The sequence below is a fragment of the Amblyomma americanum genome, chromosome 1 (assembly GCF_052857255.1).
Source record: "Amblyomma americanum isolate KBUSLIRL-KWMA chromosome 1, ASM5285725v1, whole genome shotgun sequence".
Lineage (NCBI taxonomy): Eukaryota > Metazoa > Arthropoda > Arachnida > Ixodida > Ixodidae > Amblyomma > Amblyomma americanum.
In genome coordinates this window covers 155,604,676-155,625,647 of record NC_135497.1, presented here as the reverse complement: position 1 = coordinate 155,625,647, position 20,972 = coordinate 155,604,676, and the positions used below count along the sequence as shown (strand labels likewise).

The window sequence follows — 20,972 nt, the reverse complement described above, 5'->3', positions numbered from 1 at the left end:
AGCACGTGTGTCCAATTCGTAGTCTTGAATGTACGACTTCATAAAATCTGTTTTCATGATGGCAATCCTTCCATTCTTTTACGTTTGGCTTTATGGGGTGCATTTTATTATTTTGTTCATGGTTCCATTCAACCTGCCCTTTAGATTTCAGTGCTCGCTTAATTTATCTTTTATAGTCCTGGAAGGTAATCTTCATTTTGTTGTCATCGCTCCTGGTTGCATTTCCTGCCAGGGAGTCAGCAAGCTCATTTCCTGGAATCCCAACATGGATTGGAACCCAGCAGAAGTGTACACTGTACCCGTATATCGCAAGCTGATGAAGTTGTTGCAAGATATAGAGTAAAAGAGGGTTTTTTTCAATCTTTGTTTCGAGCTAATTGTAGTCATGGCACTTTAGGAGCCCGTAAAATTTTATAATTGAACTAGCCATGTACACTAAGACAGCAAAAATTCTCAGGCATCATTTATTGGTACCAGAAAATGCAGTAAAGCAAGCACCGCATTTGAGAGCTCTGAACAAGGTATAGTTTTGAAATCGAGAACTGTTGCAGGGCCATTGTAAGAAGGGTGACATGCTCAAAACACACTCCTGCATTTACAATATGCAAACAATATACACTAACAATACTCACACGTGATGGCGTTTGAGGCACCTTGAATGACTCAACAGCAGGAGATGAACAGGGAACTGAAAGCAAAGATAGATCTGTCCAGATGCCAGAACAATATCTGCATTTGAGTATATAAAGTCTCGCAAAAATTTGCTTAAGAGCACAGCACTTTCACACTGGTCAGATCAGCAAGCAAGAACTGTGGAAATGGCAATAGCCCTGCCAGCAATTTTTAAAACAATCCCAGTAAAGTCAGAGCTCAAACGTGCCCATGCTCCTTCGCTGGTCTGGTACGACTACCACTTCACTGAGAGATGTGCTACATATCCACTCTTTCACTTTCCAGTTCCAACTTGCATTTGTACTGGGCAAAGGTACTCGCCAACTATCACAGGTGGCTAACAACTGATGCACTATGTCTGCATGCCGCAAGACAGTGATGATAGCAGGGCTACCGTGGGCTACAGCAACTGGATGTGGCTTTGCTGGCTAGGGCACCACTCTCTAAAGCAGAAGCCAAAGAATGAAGAATTGAGTTGAAATGGCAAAAGGTAATTTTGCACCTCCCCACTCTTGTCCTGCACCACGTGAAAATTTGTCTGGGACATCTTTAGGTTATGGCATTTATGATCTATGAAAGTGTACCAGGGCAAGTCTTACGCAAACAATTCTAGCTTTATTACAGGTATAGACAGTTAAATACCACAGAAACAATCAGGAAATCTAAGGAAATGTTTGCTTAACTGAAATTGGCCAAACTTAATTGAGCACGCAGCCACTTATATTAATGGACCAAAGGAAATTTCAAACGTTCTGATGGCCACCGACAGCATTTATTTCACAATGCAGAAAACTCCATACATTTGCTGCAAACTTTGCACTTTTGATGAAAATTTGGAGTAAATTTTTTTCCTCAACTTTTATATTCACTACTGGTTTATGGGGGTTTAACGTCCCAAAGCGACTCAGGCTATGAGAGACGCCGTAGTGAAGGGCTCCGGAAATTTCGACCACCTGGGGTTCTTTAACGTGCACTGACATCGCACAGCACACGGGCCTCTAGAATTTCGCCTCCATCGAAATTCGACCGCCGCGGCCGGGATCGAACCCGCGTCTTTCGGGCCGGCAGCCGAGCGCCGTAACCACTCAGCCACCGCGGCGGCTATATTCACTACTGTCAACTTCGTAAACTTTCCTTTCATAAACTTTCCTAGTAGAAATGCTTGCGTCAAACTGTGGACATGAGTAGCACCAGTTCAAAAAATTAACTGTTAGGTTAAACTGGTACCAGAACAACCTTTATGAAAGTTTGTCCGATATAAAGTTTGTGCAGTCTCTCGCTTCCCATTCACTTAGTAACAGCGTAACCTTTTAAAAAATCGCCCGTAGTGCTTCCTAGGCTTTTGCCTCTCCTATCACCATTCCTACCCTGCTGGAAGCCACAAGCCTGCAGAAACTTTGCGAGATACTCGTGATGCTCTGCCGTGCAACACACAACATGACGAACTTCGCATTTTTTTTATGCACATAAGCCAGCTTCTGCCACTACAGTGACTGAATTCTGCATGTTTGCTCAGTCTGCTTTCTATGCCACTCCACTCATATTGGTTTCAAGATGCTGACAGCATTGACTCTTAGCTTCCATCTGCCCTCAATGACTCGAAAAAGAAATGACATTCAAAAAGCAGGAAGGATGACTGGGATTAGGCACTGTTAAATGCATGCACTGGAGGTAGAGCAGTTGTATTTGGTTCACTGGTTCATATATTAAAACACAAGGTCTAGAGAGGATGGACTGATTTATGGTAATGGATTAAAACTGGAATCCCTCACTCAAAGTAACCTGCCCTCTATCCAGCTTGTACACATTCACAGTTGAGAACGGAGTAAAAAAAAAATCTAGTAAAATATCAACTTTTCACAAACTGAAGAAACTTTTTTAAAAGCCATTAAGCACTAACACTTCAAATAAACATGCATACTTGAAAGGGCTTTACCATTAGCAGACATCAAAGTAAGGCACATACAGACACTTTAAAGCAGTGCAAAACTTTGATAAACATGGTTCATCGTCTTGCATACACAGAGCATAGAACAGATGCAAATTACAAGCTCATGAAACTTAAAAATTAAAGAGCTACCATTCTACATAAATAAATGAGCAGAAAGCTTTTTCAGGAAAAGCACATAAAACTTCACACACAAAAAAATTGGAGTCTGCATTGGTTAAGCATAAGTGCGAGACTTGTTTTCAGGTTTAATTTTTTTTAGATTAGCAGGACTAGAAATAGGTGCTGTTATTCAAGATGAAAATCAACCCATTCTACAAACCATTCTGTCAATTAGGGCTATTTTAGAGCTATTCTAACAAAACAAAAATTTATGAGCACTTATACTGTTGCAGGGTCCAAGAAATACTTTGCTCAAAAAAGGAAGAAAAAAAGCTTGCCTGAGCGAAGAAAGTGTATACTGATTCAAGTTTTTTTTTATTGCCTGCAACTCTTTCATAGTGTTCATTAACATTTGCCTTCATTGCATTCCTGTGTCGATGAAGACCTAGCAGCATTTTGCTTAGATTAGATTCGTGTAAAACATCCTTTCAGCCCCCACACTGTTAAGTGAAATGCACAGCAGCGTTGACTAGCATGGTGTCCAGAGGGCATTGTGTCATGGTTACGCTGTACCAGATCATTCCTATTGTGCACTGTTTGAAGTCACCCTGAGGTAATGCTGAAATTTTGGCAAAAGGGTGGCAAAAGAAATTTTTAAATCAATAAAGTTAGGAGAATACCTTAAAAGGAGAAATCTTTAGGAAGTGCAAGAAAGGTTCTCATTTGATGTTACTGATTGTATTCGTTGTCCTAATTGCCCTCATTGCATGTTTATATATATGTTTTACTAGATTTTTCTTTTTTTTCAACCTCTTTCTTGTATTGTCCTATGTCCACCCCACCCCCCTTATGTAATACCCTGTGTAGGGTCCTTAAGGGATCAATAAATGATGATGATGATGATGAAAGGGCTTCCAGTACCTGGCCGTTTCCATAAGTGCCTCCAGCGAAATGGTACTTCAGGAAGGTGGCTTTTCAAGTACGAATAAGGTTTAACACTACTACAGAACGTGCTCAGGCTGCAAAAATCTGGAAATATTCCGGTTTTATCTGAACACAGTGTCCTACACAGGCATAGTGCACCGAGAAAAAAAGTCAGCAAAAAGCCAACACACCACCAGTGTTGTCTTCCTATGTCCCTATCTGTTTTGCACTGTTCGGGATGCTCATAAGATACAGACATCTTTTTTTTTGTTCTCCCCAGATGATCTTGGCTGTTCTACCCATGCAAAAAAAACCATATCAGCTGAAAACACTCTGGCAAACAAAAATATGTAAATGTGTGTGTTCAGAGTTTATTTCTTGCTTTGCTTTGATTTCTATGTATTGTACAGTTTTTGGTTTGGTTTATGAGGCTTAAGGTCCCAAAGCGACTCAGGCTACGAGGGACGTCGTAGTGGAAGGCTAAGAATAATTTCGACCACCTGTGGTTCTTTAATGTGCACTGACATTGCATAGTACAGGGCCTCTAGCATTTCGCCTCCATCAAAATGCAACCGCCGCGGCCGGGATCAAGCCCACGCCCTTCAGGTCAGCAGCCGAGCGCCACAACCACAGAGCCACCGGAGTGGCTCCCGTTTTTCAGTAAAGAATTTTAATGCAGATTAGTTTGCAGCATTAGTAACAAGTATAGTTCCATCAAGAAACACACTAGTGCACAACTTGCACTTTTGCAAGGTCATTTCTGCAATCCCTTTGTTATGTTCAGCATTGTCAACTGTCATGTGCAGAAAAACTATAGACATTTATCACTCAATTCAAAAAGAGTGTGTTTAACTAAGAATTTAATTACATGAGTAGTCTTGCATTGTAATATTTCAACTAATAGGCCAGCATTTAAATGCTGTATCACGGCATGGAGCGGTGAAACCAGCGAGAACATTCACATTCACACAAAGTTGGTGAAAAGCAGGGCTGGGCACAATACTTCTCAAAATTATCTTCAATTCAATATGAGATACCCTAAAAATTCTATTTCTGATCTGATACAAGATACAGAACCACAATTGAATTCCGATGCAGATACTTGATACTGTATTTTCTATACTTCCATACATCACTGGAATTGCCACCATTAACTGCCAGTGTTCTCTCAAGTTTAATGAAGTTCCTTTATACAACTCCTTGTGAGAACTATACTACTTGCTGTAGCGCTTGGTCCTCCAAAGGAAAGGAATGAGTCAGTTGATCAGTTTGATGCTGTCAGCACTGATTACCCCGCTGATCTGTGTGTGGAAGAGTGCGTGACCTTTATGGGGCTGACAAAGCAATAAATGTTCTGTAAGCACCTGAGCATAAGGGCGAAAGGCATCCGTTTCTTTTGGCGACACCGCAACTTGAAATAGCTGGGGGCGAAGGGGTGTTCCTATCACAGCGGTGAGCCTACCTAGTCATTCCTTCTGCCACTGAGCGTGCAGAAGTGCTATCTGCCATACAATGAACGTAGGAAGAATTAAGACTGACGGCGCCAACAGCACTGGCATCAGCCCTTTCTAATTGTACTACATCCCTCTTTTTTCAGCATGCTGCCGCCTAAGTGAGCACTGCCGGCTCGAGGCCTTACTGGCCTTAGAATGTGTGGCACTTTTTTCTCCTTTTGAATATCAAGTGGTAAAATACACAATACAGTAAAAATGTGTTTTCGATACAGATACTTTCATTTTTGGCAAGCGATACACAAAATGTATCAAAAATAGTATCAAAGATACATTTATCTTCAATACTGCTCATGCCTGGTGAAAGGAGCCTAGCACACCAAACTCTCGCTGGAGGAAACCTTGCCCGCATGTGCTTATTTGCAATGGTTTGATGATTTTTTATGGCGCAAGGGCATCAGTGGCAAAAGAGCGCCATGGCACAAGGTTTTTTTCTTCTACTCAAAGTGGGGGTCAAGGACCCATTTATTTCACCTTACAGAAGCCGAGCACCAGACCAAGGGAAAGCTTGTACCCACTGTATCACCGGCGGGTACCATGCGGCACTGGGGATCGAACCCCGCACCTCCCGCATGCGAGGGCGCAATTGTTTCGCTTCTCTGTGTCATGATAAGGCGCCGACATGCTGGCCGGTCTTTCGGCCAGTCGACGCTTGTACGGTCTTGTTTACCGGGTACATTTAACAATTTGGCATGCATTTTAAATCATAGTACAAATGGCGAAATGCCGTTATTTACCCGACTAAAAATACACAAAGATAAGACTAGTAACAGACCATACTCAGCATCAACAAAATAACGTTCCCAAGCAGCAACCAAGAACATAAGGAACAAAAAGTGAGATAAACGCAGGTGCTGTGTTTGTCTCATTTCCTGTACCTTGCGTAGATCAAACCAACACATCCGCAATAGTAGCCTATTAGTGTGTTTGGCTAGGTCCGTAAATATCCAGCACACGATGAGCCTCCCTATAAAAGTTACGCTCCATACATCACGCAGCAGCCAGGGGCCGATTCATAGGATTCGGCCAGTTGCACTGGGCGATCACGTATCTCACAGATACCCGGGGAAATGTTCTCAGGCAAGCCTTGAGCATCCTATCCCGTCTTTTCATCGTTCTAGCACCGTACTCTCATAAAAGACAGCTCAATTTGCGAAGAAACGAAAGCGAGTAAAACTGTGCAAAAAAATGAATGAGCTTGGTTACCAGATCCCGGCTTGAAACGGTCGTTTGTCGAGAACTTCGGTGCAGGAGTGCGGGCTCTCAACAGTGGGTTATATGAACCCACTGGAGGCGTGTCCTCTGCAAGAAAACAGGCTCCGTCAGCACATGAAACAGAAATATGAGCGAAAACAAATTAGTCGCAGTGGACTGCTCACCGACAACATCCGTAAAGCGTGGAGCACGCGGAAACGACATTGTACAAACTTCACGTTAGCAGGGCTCTTCGGTACAACGTACCCAAGCCAGGTACGGCAAATGCATGTGATGATGCAAATGAGACCGTGTGAGACGCACGGCGAAAAGAAAGCAGGTGACCGCAAGTCACAAGGCAAGCACCGCTGCTCAGCAATGCAGTAACGCCCAAACTGGCTTCACATAGTGCAAGAGCGATTCAAATTTGAGCGGACCAATCAAGTACCACCTAACTCATAGAGTGTTAACTGGAGGGAAAGCTGGCGGCGCTGCACCTAAACCTCCATGAGCGCGCAAAGCATCATGGGGCGATGGCTACTTGGTGTGGGACAGTAGGGTTTCTTTAGGAACATAGAGTGGCATTACTAAAAATACCATTCCGTATCCGTGCGCAGACGACTTCGGCGTAAAACTAGTGTGCAAAAGTCATAGTAGCGAAAACGCAACAGCACGCGAGGCCAATAAAAGGTTTTTGTTTTTCGAAAGGTTGTGAAAATGTTGAAGCGACAACATTTTTTAGAAGCATATTTGTTTTTTTTTTAAAAAGCGCCTGTTAAGCACGAAATATTGGCTTTTGTGATCTGCAATGAGAGCAAGCCATCGCTTATTTTGAGCAAAATTTGCATTTACATGCTTTTGTGCGGTTTGTTACAATTTATAGACAGGATATTGAATGATGGAACTCTTAATTATTGAACAACGTTGTTTTTTATTATTTTTTGGCTAGAAGTTGTAGTTCTGCATTCGGTAGCTCTCCGCTCCATGATGCTTGTTAGAGCGCCCATGCTCCATGCAAACTGCCATAGGCGGGGCACCAGTTTTCCCTCTAGTTAACAGTAACTCTATGAGCTGACTAAAATTTTATTGGTCAGGTCCAAGGAGGATATCCTTCTTGGTCAGGTCGCTGCAGACGCCAACGCCCGTTAAAAAGAAAAAAATCTCATCACTTTCATTATCACCATCGTCTTATCTTCAAATGTACTCTACTTAAGCAGTCGAAACTTGATAGAAACATTCATACGAGAAAAAAAAAAGCTGTAAAGCTACAATAAAAAGTACTCCTTTGTTAAAATTTCTTTGTTACGATACAAAAAGCCACTGATCTTCACTAGGGGGCTGGACACTGATCTCCACTAGGGGGCTGTTGCCGGAGGGAGTTATTAGAGGAGTTATCTCCCGCAATGATCCTCCGCGCGCGCGTTGGTTGCGTGTGGCCCGGGGTACGACGGGTGCGACACGGAATCGCGACGAGTGATGTGTGTGATGGATGCGGTGCAGTGGAGACAATGGAGCACCTACTCCTACGCTGCACCGCGTTCGCTGACGCTCGTCGCGATATGCTCGCGGCCTACAGAGCGCTGGGCATCTTCCCGGACTCGCTCGAGACGCTCCTGTGGCCGCAAGGCAGTGCGCGCACCCGCGAGCGAACCTTGGTGAGCCTGTGTGTATTTCTCGAACAGGCGGGCTTGACGTCCCGCCTGTTCTGCGCCAGGTAGTACAGTGCTGTGACTGAACGCTTCGTGTGTGCTACCTCGGACGCTCTAACAGCTGGGCGCCCCACACCAGCTGTTGTGTGCAAAGTGCGGCGCGCGTGTGACCAATGACTGCCGAGTTTCCCGTCATCAGCACACGCGCGCCGCGAAGACAACTGACTTTTTGACTGTTTGTGTAAATAATGTATATAGTATATTTATTTTGCATTTATAGTGTTCACTTTTAATGTTTTTATGCAGTGCATATTTATTTTATGTAGTGTACTATTTACCTCCCCCCATGTCTTTCTTCTGTCCCCTCACCTCTTTTATTTCATTTCTCCCACCTGCCTGCGATCCTTCTTTCCGCTGCCCCAGCTCAGGTGCCGCCGCACGTGATGGCAGATGCCGGGGCTAGCAAAAATCTTTTACCTTCCTTTTATGTTATTTTAAATAAATCACTACCTACCAGTTATCTCCGCCTGCACTAAAGTACTTATCGCCAGCTGTCTGCGATGGCGCGCCTGGTAAAGCGTATAAATTTAGCTCGTCGGTCTCAAAATGCTCCTTTTGCGAAGTTTTCGTCGTCCTTGCACGTCGCTTCTTTGTCACCGTTCGGTAAGATTTGCACCCCGCTGCACCGCTGCGGCAGTTTTCTCGATTTTGTCGTTTCCTTCGGCGTGCGGCCAGTGCGAAGTCTTTTTCCGTCTTTGCACGCTTCGCGCTCTTCTTTTGAAGCGCTTAGCGCTTCATTTCAAGATGAGCTTGCGGCATGTGAAGAAACGATGCTCCGTGGTACACTGCGACAGCGTGGATAGTACCATTGGTGTCACGCTACACCGATTCCCGCTGGACTTTCACAGGTGTGTCGTCTGCTCTAGGTATGCGCGATAGCTTCGATATGGTTTCGCCGGGCTGTTCGCTCGTGTTTCATAGCTGTAACCCGTTCGTGCGTACTTGGCTTCATGTTTTCGGGGATATCTATGTACTACACTGCAGGGCACACACTTTCAGTGCTGAGGTGTGCGAAAGTGGCCCACATTTTTCTAATTTATAGTGAGTTTCATGCAGCTGACTATCACCAACGTGAACTTCACACCGGGCTCTCAGGAGCAACCACGTGCACGCTACTGACCGGGAGGCCCATTTAGAACAAAGTTTGCTACCTGACAGCTCTGAGTACGACATTGTTTAGTTTTGCAAAACCATGAAGCCAATTTGAGGATCCCCTCGCAGCTGGGAGTATCGAAACTCAGCCTCGTGTATGTGCGCGGCTTTGAGGAGGCTTTAACTGGATTCGCTCAGCAGGAGTTATTGCCTGCCTTGGTATTGCTGTCCTACATATACATGACTGTCAGGGTAATTTTAAACGCACTTCACTCTCGTCACTCGTTGAGCTTAGAAAAGCAGCTAGCCGCGTGGCATGAGGATGAGCGTTACCGCACTCTGGGGCGCAGAGAGCTTGGCGCGAGCATTTACTACCATATTTCAGATGTAATGCAAGTATAATTTACTGCAGTTAGCAGTGACAGGAATAATGACGCATTGGCGTTTCGAGTATGCGTATTCCTTTTGGCGCAGTTGTATCTAACGTGCATGTTGCATCACGTCCAGCAGGTGCCGAGCGTGGGCGCAGTTCTGCCGCAACGTCAGCCTGGAGAAGAAGGCGCCGTCGCAGCTACGAGAACTCAGGATTTGCTCGAGGCACTTCGAACCATCTGTATATCTGCCGTCAGGAAGGCTGCGACACGATGCTTTGCCTACTCGAGCAAGCATTGCCGGTAATTTTTGTTATCAAACTTTTAAGGTGGGTGCGGAAAAAGTACACTGACGGTGTGAATACTCTTGCCTGATATTTCCGGTAAAAAAAAGGATAATGGAAGTGGGATATTCGGTAGTCTGGTATGGCAAAGGGCTCCAAAGGATCCTAACGTGAGTCTGTCAGTCTTCCGGTTCAGGCTGTTTGATGCCGCTAGCCACTTCAGCAACAGAAACCAGGCGACTCTACATGCTTTGCAGCAAGTGGGAGTTGAATCTTTCATATTCACCGTGAAACCTTGTCTCATGAACGGTCCCTGTCGTGTCCAGAGGGCATTCTCGTCCTTCCTTTGATAGCTCAAAAGAAGTGAGGGGGAAAAAAGGGTGAGCCTTCCTAAATGTTTGATGAATTTTAGTACTCCAGAACTTTGCTTTCTTGTATGCAGAGCTTCTTTTTTCATCTTCAGTCTTATCAGGATGCAATCTTATGCCGACTTGGGCAAGGTACGCTTGGTGAAAAGCTTCCCGAGATATTGTGTGCTCATGTGTTATGTATCAAAGCATGCACTGAACGATTATAGAAATGCACTAATAATTATTTGTGTTGTTGCCTTTTACCTCAATATTCATGCTAGCGAAAGCCAATGTTTGTACAGGTTTTTATTTTTTGCGATAATTGCTTACAAATTCATTCTTGTTGCATCTCATTGCGTAGGCCATAGGCTGACCTGCATAAATCTGTAAACAATATGGGGCACATTACTTGATTTGCGAGCTATCGTTGTTTGTGTGATAGGCGAATTTCGCACTCTTCAAAGTAAAACATAGCATATGAAAATTGCAAATGATTTACTGGTGCTCCACAGCTGCTGATGACATCAAACTAATGTGCCTAACGATTAAGGGTGGTAAACAGAATTTTATTTCATTGGATAAGCATTTTTCTTTCTAGAGTGATGACAATGTGAACCGCATGCTGTGGAAGCTATAGTTCTTTGGAAATTATTTACTATAAAGGTACTGAATTCTCTTTTCTCTCCGCAATAATGTTGCCATTTCAGACACCTCAAGCGAATGCAGCAGCGACATGGACTGTTCACAATCTCTGAGCGAAACTTCGGCATCAGTGCGCCGGGCTGGAGAACCAGGTGAGCAGGGTTGTATGCATAACTGGCATAAATCTTTTGAAAATGGTGACGACTGAAAGCTCATTGGACTGCTTCCTATGATAGCTGCTGTCTCCGGTGAACCTGTTTCCAAGGGGTACGTCCAGAGTCGGTCGTCCCAGTCGCTGCTACTCTTCCAAGAAGGTGATTGTTATTTCGTATCTGCTCGAACAGCCTGAGGAGGTATGGCTCAGAAATATGCTACAATTCCTTGTCTGTGCGCTGTGCAGATGCAGATGGTGCCAGCCCTACTGGTTCTATGCTGAACCAAGCTTGTTCCCACGCCAGTGGCTTCATAATGGTTCAGTGTAAGTGTTAATTCCGCCTGTGGCGCTTAGTTATTATTTGTGCATTGTTGGGTTGCTGGCTTCCCTGTCAGAACTGTGCTGTCACTATATTTTGTTCTTTATATTCTGTGGGCGCAGCTGACCACACATATGCAGGACCAAGCACTGAAGCAAGCGCTTCATCTCTGGAACCTGGCACGGCAGGGGTGGCCGCAACACTGTCAGCGAGTGCTGATCTGTCACCAGGCTGATCTGTTCAGCAGTTCGCCTCTTTCTTATGAAGGTTAGCAATTTTACAACGCTTTCGCAATATTGCGCACTTTTTGGTGCTACGGGACTACATGCAGCTATGACTAAACCCGACGTAGCAACTTATTGCTCTTCCGTCGACTCTGTACGTTGCAGGATCTTTCACCAGCCCCATCAATGAAAGGCGGCCACTGCAGAAACTTCGAGCCAAGCTCAGGCAGCTGCGTAACCGCAACAAGAGGCTGCAAGGACTGCTGCTTCAGCGCCGTCGCATGAAGACCACTGCCGAATTGGTAGATAGTCTGCGTGAGCATTTAACACCAGCTGTTGCTGCTTTTGTTGAAGCTCAGTTAAAGATGCACAATGTCAGCAGGTTTGGCCGTCGATGGTGCAGCCAAAACAAAACTTCCATCTGTTAGGTCACTGCAGCTGTGGCTTGCACGCGTACCATTGAGGGTTGGATTTTATCCTGAAGTTTTTGATTTGATCGAGAAACGGGCAGCGTCTTTTCCACGGCAAGACAGGGCTTGCACCATAATTTTTGATGAAATGCATGTTTCAAAGGAGCTGTCGTACAATCCAGTGTCGGACAGATTTGAAGGCCTTGAAGAGTACAGTGCAGCACAAGGTCCAAATCTTGCAAACAAGGCGCTTGTGTTCATGGCCAAAGGAATATGTACGCCGTGGAAGCAGCCTCTTGGCTACTTCTTTGCAGATAAGGCAGCGCCTGCAACTGTTCTGTATGACCTCCTCTTCAAATGCCACAAAATGTTGGTTGGAGCTGGATTGCAGCCTGTGGCTGTGGTTTGTGATCAGGGGAACCAAAATGTTTCTCTGTTTTCGAAACTTGTGACCCCTGAAAAGCTGTACTTAAGTGTGAATGGTGAACCGCTTTTCTTTATTTTTGATCCACCGCATTTGCTCAAGTGCTTGCGCAATATGCTCTTCAAGTATGACTTCAGGGTAGGCAGTGACACAATTAAAAGCTCGTACATTCGACAGGCTTATGAGAAGGATCGAGAAATGCAAATTCGGTCCATCCCAAAGTTGAGTGCCTGGCACTTTAATTTAACTTTTGTTTCGAAGATGTCTGTGAAACTCGCAGCACAGGTATTCAGCAATCATTGCGCTGCTGCATTGTGCACATTGGTAACATTCCAACAGTTGCCATCAGAGGCTATCCACACAGCCAGATTTGTTGAGAGGATCGATAGACTCTTTGACAGTCTAAATACTTCACAGAAGCGGGGAAAGTCTCCGTATGCATCTGCAATTTGTGCAGGATCTGTGCATGAAGAGTTTTTGGACGAGTGTATTGCAGTTTTTGAAAACATTGAAGTTCTAGGCTGTGCGCGGCAGCCTCTTTGCATTCGTGGCTTCTGCCAAACTATGAGGGCTGTGCTGCTGTTATGGAACCACCTGGCCTCTCGCTATGGTTTGACATACCTACTTACCAGGCACCTGAACCAGGATGCACTTGAAAACACCTTTGCTATTGTTAGGTCGAAATCTGGATCGAACAGCAACTCGTCTTGCCGGCAGTTTCAAGCAGCATTTAGGCATCTTTTAGTTAGCAACCTTTTCAAACTGTCGGAAAGCAGCAACTGTGCTGAAGACATGTCTAGCCTTCTAGCCACTCTCTCAGTTTGTTTATCTAAGTCTGCTCCTTCTCTCTGTACAGCTGCCACATCTTTGCCAGTTGCAGTAGAAGTTTTGCCATATGATTATCAGTCTCCAATACTAGAGAACAACATTGTCTATTTTGCTGGATGGCTTGCCTACAAGTTTATGAATGATCACAGGTGTGTTACAGGGCCACATACGTGCGAGGTGAGGCTAGAAAATGCCGCCTTTGCCGATCAGAGCCAAGTTCTCTTGTACTTAAGTGTCAAAAATCCTGGAGAAGGTGACTTTGGGAGCCTGTCAGTTCCTACACCCTCGTTTGTAGCTTTCATCAATGCTTGCGAGCAGGTTTTTGTCGCATCTAGTTCCAATATTGTGGGAAAAGAACAAGTAGGGCATGATCTGTGCATGTTGCTTCATGCCAAGGTAGAAAAATCGCTGACTGTGTGTGGTGGTGACGTTTATGATGGTTTGTTTGCCCTGTTCGTCAGGGTGAGGCTGCATTGGCTTGCACGCAGAAAAAAATCTTGAACTGCACAGTCAAACTACTAAACGGAAAGCCACGAAGCAAGCACTGAGGCTAAGCAAATGAAAAGGATGCAATTCCCGAGCTGTTGGCTGAATATTTTGTGAAGTTGCAGGCTATTATGCAGCCTGTGCAACAAATCAGCTTAGTCTGGTTTAACGGTTGCAAAGGGTTTTTTTCTGGTTCACAGCCTGGTTTTCTTTTATTTTTTACTTGTGTATTTTGATTTGCTAGGATGTGACGTGGTTGCTCACAGGGGCAATGGTTTAACAATGTAGCATCTTTCATCGTTCATTCCACTATGTCACTCTTTTAGGGTACTTTTATGCCATGTACAGCCTGTTCAAGTGTCACCTATGTACTGTCGCGATCACAATATTGCGGGACGTCGGAAAGCGTGACAGAACTGCGTTCCGCGCCATCTAACGGCGCACCCTCGCTCCTTCACCCCCTTTCAGGCATCTCTGTATCGTCACTCCTAGCACGCGCGCAGTACGTAGATCGCCGCTAGCGCCAGGTGCCGCTTCGGAACCTAGCCAGCATCTGCCTCAGCCGCTGATGAATGAAGCATTTATGGTGTCGCTATCGCGGTGCAGCGACTCTTGATAAAGGAGAGGGAGCGTGCAATTATGTTTTCTGTTTTTTTTTTGTTCAGGCGAGAATATCAGTTTCCAGTGTATGCGCGCTGAACGAACAGGCCTCAAGGCTGAATGTCAGGATGACCAACTTCTTGTCGAGAATAATTTTGGCATACCAAGCACTCCCCTGAAAATGTTCACCCATCGCAGTCGTTTGCGCAGACCTGGATATCGAAGCGGCACCTGGCGCTTGTTCCGATCCTCATGCGCCGCGCGTATGGTAGGAGTGAGGCTACAGACATGCCTGAAAGGGGGAGAAGGAGCGAGGGTCCGCCGTTAGATGGCGCGGAACGCAGTTCTGCCACGCTTTCCGACGTCCCGCAATACTGTGATCGCGACAGTACTTGTGCAATATTGTCGGATAAAACGCCATACCGATAAAGCGAATGCCTCTGAAAGGAGACTTTCTAGTCAATGGATTAACCTAGTTTCCGTGGCGCTGGGATTAATTTTTCCACCTGCTCGCCCCCCCTACAGTTCCGTGCTGGCAGGTATAATGAAATCAACCATTGTCATCATAACTACCACTCGGCACCACTGGCTACCAGGCCACCTTTTAGCAGGCTAGTTGCATCTCAGAGTTTTTAGTAGGATCTTTGTCAGCGCAACGAACAGAACAGCGCTGGACTTTTATCTGGCTATATTGTAGCGTACAGTACACTGATTACATGCTTTACTGCCCCGCGAATGTCCTTGCACTTCACTGTACGCTGTACTTCATGTGTTCTTTTGTTGACGTAAAATTACTTCAAATTGATCCGGCTAACGACTAGAAGTACTCTGGAGATGGTACGCCGGCTCAATGTATGGTATTTGCTCCTACGTTGAGCACGTTTGAGGGTGCTAAAGCTGGCTTTAACATTGCCTTGCAGATGTAAACGCACCTGCTATATTCTTTCAGCTGAAGAAATTAAATGTGAAGAATAATCCTAGTGTGCTCTATGGTCTGTGTTGATGCGCCTACTTATGTCATGTTATGTTTGCTTCAATGGAAGCTGTCGTAGCATTGTTTTCTATACTTTTCAATTTCCTAACTGACAACGTTCGTGGCACGTCAGGGCTTTTTCCTATCTGCACTGACTATTGAGATTAGCCAACTTAAACAATACTGCTTGTGCTGCCTGTGACATGTATTTTTTGTTTGTGTGCCAAGGGTGTGCTTTGTGACTGTATTTGTTTGGTTGCTGCAATAAACAATGAATATGAAACTATGAAAACCATACTTGCCGTACACTCTATTGCGAACTGTGCACTTGAGCCAGTGCTTTGTGCATCATACCTTGCTGTACTCAAAAGCTCTCAAAAGTACTAGCACCAGTATTTGCACTACGAATCATGCATGCTTCAAGAAAGAAGCTTCGCCAGTGTCTGGAAGTGTTGCTGCCTTTCTATGCTGCCCCTCCTTTACCAGTCACTTTCATTGCGTTCCCAATTGCACATTAACAAGGCCATAACTAGCAGGAACTCGAGCACATTTGACTGGCAAAGGTTGGGGCGCGCTGAAAGGCAGCAACCTTCGAGAGGTACGGGCTCGAAAACGCGGATTCTACAGAAAGACCGCTTTATAATTCGCGCCAAAAGCATACGTATGCGTGACGTCATTCTACGTCACGTTTGCGTAGTTTGCCCCCCAAAATTCAGGGGGCGCTGGAGTGCCCACAAGCCGCCATTTTTTGGACCAATGGGCGTCTATGGAGCCTTCGCCTTGCCTTCGCTACCAGTGTACATCTACCTTGCCTGCACTACGCGCTCCGTTTGTGATCCGGCGGAGCGCTCTCGATCTGCCATTGGAATTCAACATAAAAAAAAAAGGAGGCTATGGTCGGTGTGTGTTGATCGTCGATCTGTCGCTGCAGTCTGATCTCGTCGATCGCCTCTGCCATGTCGCCGCCAACGAAGAAGCGAAAGTCTATTTCGCTAGAAGGAAAGGATAGAATTATCGCCGAAGCGGAAAGCGGGAAGAAGGCAATTATTGCCGCAGGCACTTTCATCGGGCACTTCAGCGCAGCACAAGAAAGTGACGCAACCAACGTATGAAGAGCTCGACAAGGCTGTCTATGCTTGGTTCGTCGATACGCAAGCATCAAACATGCCCCTGAGCGGTGAAATTGTACAGCAGAAGTCCCTAAATTATGTTTGTTTGCTAGGGCTTAACTAAGGCGTGAAGTCTTCCTACCGGGAGAGGTTGATCCAGCGGCTTCTCCTGAACACCGACACTGGTAGAGAGACGAAAGTCGATCTTTTCATGGCTTTAGAAATGATAGCTGCGACATGGAGAGCAACACGGTGCAGCGTGATCCGCAACTGCTTCAAGCACGCCGGGTTTGTCGACAGCAAGGCGACCAGCACGACTGCAGCCGCGGAAAGTGTACCATCGCCATCGACTCCGGGGATTGACGTTACTTGGAAACCGCTCCAGGAAGCTGAAAACGTCCCTGCAGACATAGCGCTGGACGATTTCCTCGACGCTGACGATTGTCCACGAGGAACGAAGCGATGAAGACATCAAAAGTGTTCGCGAGCCGGAAGAGTCGTCCGATCATGAAGACGACTCCGCTCAAGATTTACCTGCCCCGGCAGCCTCATCGCAGGTACTGGGTGCCTTCGACGTTATTAGAAAATTCCTTGGCACACACGATGACGACGTTGCGATGTCGCTGTTAACAGAGTGCGAGAGTCGCGTGACGCCGTTGCTGGCAGTGAAACGCAAGCAGGCTAAGCTCACAGATTTCTGGCAATAAAACTGTTTTGCTGGAGTTACTGCCTTTCATTTTTGGTTCGACAACGAAATTTCTCGCGCGTCCCGTCGATTTCGTTGTAGCGGAATTCAACTGTACTCCACTAGAAAAGGTCCATGGTATAACGGATATCTAAAACAATTTTAAATAGAAGGACTTTTTCGAACTGCCGAGTATTCATTAAAACCCGTCCATTGGACAGCATACAAGACAGCTGCTTCAGCATATTAACGAGCACTGAAGTCTACTAAATCCACCTTCTTTAAGTAACCCTCCTGAACATTCTGAAAACGCTTCTGAAACATAAAACCTTGAAACACCAATTAAGTGTAGTTATTGCACCTACCGGCGAACTTGCCCCCGACCACCTCTGCTACTGTACTAAATGGTGCGATGGTGCTTCCGTTACGTAGTTTGTCTTCATCCAATGCTACCAAACGCCCCGGTCTCCAACAGACAGTGGGACTCCCTTGAAGCTATCAATCGTGAGGCTATGCGCGTCATAACATATCTGCCTCGTTTAACACCCATACCTGTGCTACAGGAGTTCGCCCAACTTAATACACTCACTGAGATCATCGACCAACGGGTGGCAAATAGAGCTCGAAAACAGTCTCTCAAACTTCATCGTTTAAAGACACTTCCACCGTGGTCCTATTGCCAGCTCACTGACAATCGCCCCACTGTTTCCCCGTCGGTATCAGCAGCGTATCTGCCTGAAGGGTGCATATTATACACGGATGCATCTCATTCTGCAGAGAGGGGAGTTACTGCTGTGTATAGTCCATCTCATCCGCATCTCAACTCTCGCGCGACGTATACTGCGGATACGTGCACTCCCCTGGCATTGGAACTTCAAGCCATTTACAATGCCATTGCTTCCCTTCCGCTCGTTCCAACATTCAATACAGTTCACATTTACACCGACTCCCGCGCCGCCCTTAAACAGCTGAAGGCTGTTCGACGAACGTTCCAGATTTCACAATCTATTCATGTGCTCTGCGCAAAGTATCCATGTCCTGTGCGCATACACTGGATTCGCGGCCATGCCCAGGATCCACATAACATTCAAGCGGATGCTATGACTCATCTTCATACATTAGACGACCCGCCACCTTCCCCTCTTCCTCCAGATCCGTTCCTGTCCCACGTTTCCGATTCCGAAGTTCTGCGCCAGCGAACACGCGCTCTAATTCCTCCGTGTTCGCACCCTCTCCCCCGTAGTCTTACTCGGCAGGAGGAGGTATCCGTGCGCCGGATTCGGGCAGGGGCGGCTCTGACACCATCTGTCCGTCATCGGTGGCGTGCCAAAGATCTGCCACTACCTGACAGGTGCCCTCACTGTGGCGCTGCACCGGACATATGTGATGTGCGGCACTTGTTGTGGACGTGCCCAGCGACGGCTGCTATCAGAAAACGGCTCCTCAGGGAGGTGGGCCTGCGGTGGAACCGCGAAAGTGACTTCGTGAAGTGGACAATGGACAACCGTTTCATTAACAACCTCTGCGACTACCTCAGCGCAACGGTTCTTCACTCCTTCTTTTAACTTTCAATCCCGTGCATTCCTTCCCCCCTTTCCTTTTTCAACTTATGCCTCATGGCACACTTCTCGAATAAAAAAAAAAAAAACTGTGTGATCATTTCGTGACGGATCCCACCATGTTCGACTCGCAAGGCATCATACCAATTATCGATTTGAAACTAACATCATCTAGCGGAATTGATTGTATAAATGGCAAATTTATATGAATGCTAAAGAGTATAGTTCTATCATGAAATGCATATTCTCACAATCGTATCATGGTGCATTACTGAAGACTGGAAGACTGCTGTGGTCATACCAGTACATAAAGCCGGAGATAAACAGAATCCATCTGACCATTGACCCATATCTATGAAATCAATAGCATGCAAATTAATGGTACATATATTTACACATCTTGTTAATTTTTTGGAGGTTAACAGTTTCTTCTCACAGAGCATGGCTTCAGAAAGTTTTTCTCTAGCGACTCTTTCACTTACGACCTGCACTTCGATTTGGACTCCGGTTTTTCATCTAACTGCATATTTCTTGACTTTGCTAAAGCATTCGATAAAGTTAATAACTCGCTGCAATTACATAAACCAAGTGTGCTGAACATTGACCCTGCAGTTCTTAACTGGATCCGTAGATTTCCTTCTTCTCATGTTGAATTTGTCAGCATTAATGACGCTGATTCCTCTACTGTACCAGTTGGTTCTGGGGTTCCTCAAGGATCAGTACTTGGCCCCCTTACCTTTTTTTATTTTCTATATTGCTATCTGCTATATTGCTGTGACTTGCCATTCCCCTCTGTAATGTACTCTATCCTGAGAGTAAATTAAATAAATCTCTCTTTGGCAAGGAGCATGCCCGCAGGAGGGGGGTAGGGCGAATGAAAGAGAGAGAGGGTGCTAACTGGGCCCCAGCCCCTTCCAGTCAGATTGAAAACTCCGCGCCTATGTCGACACGCTGGAGGTTTTTGTTCCTCTGCAGTCGGTCACCACTGCTACTGCTTCCTTGGTGCTGCCTTTGTAGAGAGAGAGAATAAACATTTATTCGTAAAAAGGAGACCAGAGCGGATTGTGGGTGGGGTCCTCAGTCCAAGACTCCAGTGGCTGCCACTGACCCTTTGGCGACCGCGACTAGCGCCTCCTGGTCTTCCAGGGTGCTGCTGGAGTGGATGTTCAGGGCCAGGTTTTTTGGGGTTCGTGGTCACCTGATAGCAGCTTCTGATGGCGCAGGATAACTCTTATATTGGTTGTTTATGGGCTTGTAGTTGAGTGAATTGAAACCGAGTCTCTCGAGCACATTCCTGGCTGTGGGTGTTTGGAGCAGCCAGTTTTTCTGCGAGATGTGTTGAGCTTTGGCTAGTTCTTCAAAGCATCCTAAGCCAAAGGACAGCAGATAAAGCTTGAAGGGCTGGAAATCATAACCTTCCACCCCCCGAACAAGGCAACCCCTCAGGGAGTGGTAATCTCACTTGCTCCCCAAAACATCCAAGGTATATAAGACATGCTTTTTAGGCAGATGATATCAAGATGTGGTCAGCCAAGTGTTCCCTGGCCGAAAAGGAACACCTCCAAACCGCAGCCACTACAATAGAAGCATATGCACGTCAACAAGCTTAAAAACCCCAGTGCTCATCCAACAAATCTGAACTCTGAGAATATGGAAAGTAAAAGGAAACTGAGCGGTGCCCACAGACCCTAATCTACACATAGAAGTGAAAATAGATGGAGGCATCATACCCGAGAAAATGACTTTACAGATTCAACGGATGTGGCTCCAGTCTAATCAAATAAGTCAACATGCCGTCATCCTCCTCAAAACAACGACACAGCAAATCGCCCATATACAGCACGAGTAACAAACAGAAGGAGGGCATCCTTCTTCATAACATACATATAACATACAGCCTGCCCTACTATGACCTAACTAAATTGGAGAAGGAAAAAGCAAAAGCAATAATTAAGATGGCATACAAAACTGCCCTATGCCTACCAAAAGAACACTTCGAATGACAAACTTTTGGCCCATGCGGTGAGAATCAGCAGCAAAGGTGCATGCCCAGTATGCATGGCTGGCTGCTCTTCCCACACTAAGGTCCCTCTATAATCCGCACATACCTCTGGTGCCGCCCATTCTCATCGGCTGTCGGCGGCAGCGCTTGCGAAGCGTGGAGGCCACGCGCTCCCGTGTTCCCTGTCAAATTACTTCTAGCTGTACGTCGCGCTGGGGACGACGGCAGTCTATTACTCCAGGAGGGGTGATGACGTCATTTGCATGCCTTGTTTCGGCCATGGGTTTCTGATGAAGGCGGAGCTTTCGTACGATGAGCCAACTAATGCTCTCGCATTGAAATTTGTTCGCTTACCGCCACCTCTCACCCCCCCCTCCCTCCCTCCCACGACCTACGCCAC

At 46.0% G+C, this 20,972-nt stretch overlaps 2 protein-coding genes across 4 annotated transcripts in view; one reads left to right on the top strand and one right to left on the bottom strand.

Annotated features, from left to right (window-relative positions):
- LOC144113996 (uncharacterized) overlaps nucleotides 1-6,864 on the bottom strand; it is a 64,973-nt gene extending 58,109 nt beyond the window's left edge. The window contains exons 1-3 of one of the 2 annotated variants that reach the window (XM_077647417.1): nucleotides 6,537-6,864; nucleotides 6,364-6,459; nucleotides 633-706 (exon numbers count right to left, since the gene is read on the bottom strand). In XM_077647417.1, coding sequence (XP_077503543.1) covers nucleotides 633-706; nucleotides 6,364-6,459; nucleotides 6,537-6,576 — 210 coding nt within the window. In that variant the 5' untranslated portion in view covers nucleotides 6,577-6,864. The remainder of the gene's footprint in view (nucleotides 1-632; nucleotides 707-6,363; nucleotides 6,460-6,536) is intronic. The other variant, XM_077647418.1, reaches the window with a different exon arrangement.
- An 886-nt stretch (nucleotides 6,865-7,750) lies between these two features.
- On the top strand, nucleotides 7,751-15,514 carry LOC144113995 (uncharacterized). Of its 2 annotated transcripts, none has more exons than XM_077647416.1 (7): nucleotides 7,751-8,663; nucleotides 9,660-9,826; nucleotides 10,865-10,951; nucleotides 11,036-11,113; nucleotides 11,200-11,277; nucleotides 11,395-11,539; nucleotides 11,662-15,514. In XM_077647416.1, the coding sequence occupies exons 3-6, from the start codon at nucleotides 10,891-10,893 to the stop codon at nucleotides 11,505-11,507; spliced, it is 330 nt and encodes a 109-aa protein (XP_077503542.1). In that variant the 5' UTR covers nucleotides 7,751-8,663; nucleotides 9,660-9,826; nucleotides 10,865-10,890; the 3' UTR covers nucleotides 11,508-11,539; nucleotides 11,662-15,514. The 2 variants fall into 2 exon arrangements, with proteins under 2 accessions (XP_077503542.1, XP_077503541.1); XM_077647415.1 differs by having other exon boundaries at nucleotides 7,751-8,908; nucleotides 9,663-9,826.
- Nucleotides 15,515-20,972: the final 5,458 nt, after the last annotated feature.

Coding starts and splice junctions, on each gene's coding strand:
- LOC144113995 (XM_077647415.1), top strand. CDS start 8,607: ATGCTCCTTTTGCGAAGTTTTCGTCGTCCTTGCACGTCGCTTCTTTGT. Junction 9,827..10,864: donor TACTCGAGCAAGCATTGCCG/GTAATTTTTGTT, acceptor TTGCCATTTCAG/ACACCTCAAGCGAATGCAGC. Junction 11,114..11,199: donor GCTGCTACTCTTCCAAGAAG/GTGATTGTTATT, acceptor TGCGCTGTGCAG/ATGCAGATGGTGCCAGCCCT.